The sequence below is a fragment of the Carlito syrichta genome, unplaced genomic scaffold (assembly GCF_000164805.1).
Source record: "Carlito syrichta isolate Samal-C Ts95f unplaced genomic scaffold, Tarsius_syrichta-2.0.1 Scaffold219700, whole genome shotgun sequence".
Classification (NCBI taxonomy): Eukaryota; Metazoa; Chordata; class Mammalia; order Primates; family Tarsiidae; genus Carlito; species Carlito syrichta.
In genome coordinates this window covers 9,109-10,930 of record NW_007163796.1, presented here as the reverse complement: position 1 = coordinate 10,930, position 1,822 = coordinate 9,109, and the positions used below count along the sequence as shown (strand labels likewise).

Here is a 1,822-nt window from a genome sequence, read left to right as displayed (position 1 = left end):
CTCCGAGTCAGCGACAGAAGATGCTGACGGGGCCGGCCCCCTTTATTGATATGCACGAGAGTCTCTTTTGAGTCCTTGTGACTTGAGACGTGGTGATTATACTTTTCCAGACTGATCTCCTCATTGCACTCTTTTGCTGGACATTTCACTATCAGGGAGTTCAGGACACTCAGAAAGGACTTCACTGGACTCTCCAGGTCAGTGGGGAAGCATGGGTATTGGCAAGAAGGACAATAGCTGCCCATGACTTTGAGGCACCTGAGAATGCAGACCCTGCAAAATACATGCTTACAGGTGGTCTCCACAGGGTCAGCCAGGATGTGTTCACAAATCTGGCAGGAGATCGAGTTCATGAAATGCTCCGGAAAGTCCACTGCCAGGAGCTTGGTGCTAACATGGATCTTACTGCAGTTGGCGATCTTCTTCAGGACGTCCTTGCTGCAGAGCCTGGTCTGAGCTCGTTTCTTGCGCCGCCGGGCCCATCTCGCTCGGCCAAGCATGGTTTTGAGCTTCTTGCTGAGCTGCACATTTGGCGGAGGGCTCTTCCTTTTGAGTCCCCGACGGGCAGGATGGCAGATGTCACAGGATGGTGTGTGGGGGGGCCACTCCACGGTTGCGTTCCTGGGGAAATAAGCTCCACCTGGGGCACTGCCCAGCTTCCGGTGCATGATGCCCCAGCAGTCGTGGCAGAACTCGGTGGGGTGAGTCGTGTCGACGTCTGCCTTCACATCGATCCAGAAAACCTTGGCGATCAGGTCTGGCCAGGAAGTCACTCTCCTTTCCTTCTTTCGAAAAAGGTCTTGGGTTTGAGCGTCCACAGGCCCGTGGACTGGATATCTTCTGCTGTGCCCATCCGTTTTCAAAGAACGCCCACAGATGCGGCAGAGCTGGCGCAGGTGGGCTTGGTGGACAGCTTTGCCTCGTGCTTTCCTGTCATCGTGGGATTTCTTAGAAAACTTAGGTGAGGCTTTTAATACCCGATGATTCAGGGCTGGTTTCTGATCGCCAGCCTTGTCTGGGGCTGCTGGAGATTGCTCCAGAGAGGGCTTCCCCTCGGACGAGTCTGTCTTTTCCTTTAGAGACACTTCAGGCGTCTTTTCTAAGGATCTCACCCTGAAAAGCTTAAATTTCCACTCTGAAAATTTAATATGTGGGTGTTGAATTTCCTCTGGGGCAGAACTGAGTCCCAGGGTGGGTGGAAATGAGACAGCCATGCTGGCTGAAGTACCTGGGGACAAAGAAAGCAAGTCACATTAGGAAAAATGCCAGTATCCTACTGACGAATCTTGGAAATACTGCAAATCAATACATCCACCTATTTATTCACTAACTTATTCCAAAAGATATTTATTAGATCCCCAGTGTTAAAATGCTATGTTAAGTGGTGATCATGCAGCAGATAATAGAATTATCTCCTGTTCTGGCAACACTTATGGTTACATATGCCTTATGTGTATATGTATATATTTTTAAATGTGTGTAAAATCTTATTTCCTTTTCACAAAACCCTTAAGGTCTTTGAGGACAGAATCTTTGAATGATTCATTTTTCTCTCCCCAAGGTTCCTAGTACACGTTAGGCACTCAGTAGTTATTTGCTAAGTAAATGTTCAAAGATAAACTGGCTACTAAAACCAAAGAAAAGTAATACTTTCTACATTGTATTAGCCTCATTGCACTGACTGGGCAATATATTTCCAGCTTTTTAAAGCAGTCTTCCAGGAGGTTGGTTGTTTCTTTCTTCCAAACGGGTCATAAAGGGATGATAAAGCTATAAACCCAAAGAAACTAATTACTCACTACTTGAAAGGATGAAGTGAATT

At 47.2% G+C, this 1,822-nt stretch overlaps 1 protein-coding gene across 1 annotated transcript; it reads right to left on the bottom strand.

Annotated features, from left to right (window-relative positions):
• Positions 1–5: 5 nt before the first annotated feature.
• LOC103253312 (V(D)J recombination-activating protein 1-like) lies at positions 6–1,214 on the bottom strand (the record flags this gene model as incomplete). Its single annotated transcript, XM_008051668.1, has 1 exon — positions 6–1,214. A coding segment is annotated over exon 1 (1,209 nt), but the record flags the coding sequence as incomplete, so codon positions are not given.
• Between the last annotated feature and the right edge of the window lie 608 nt (positions 1,215–1,822).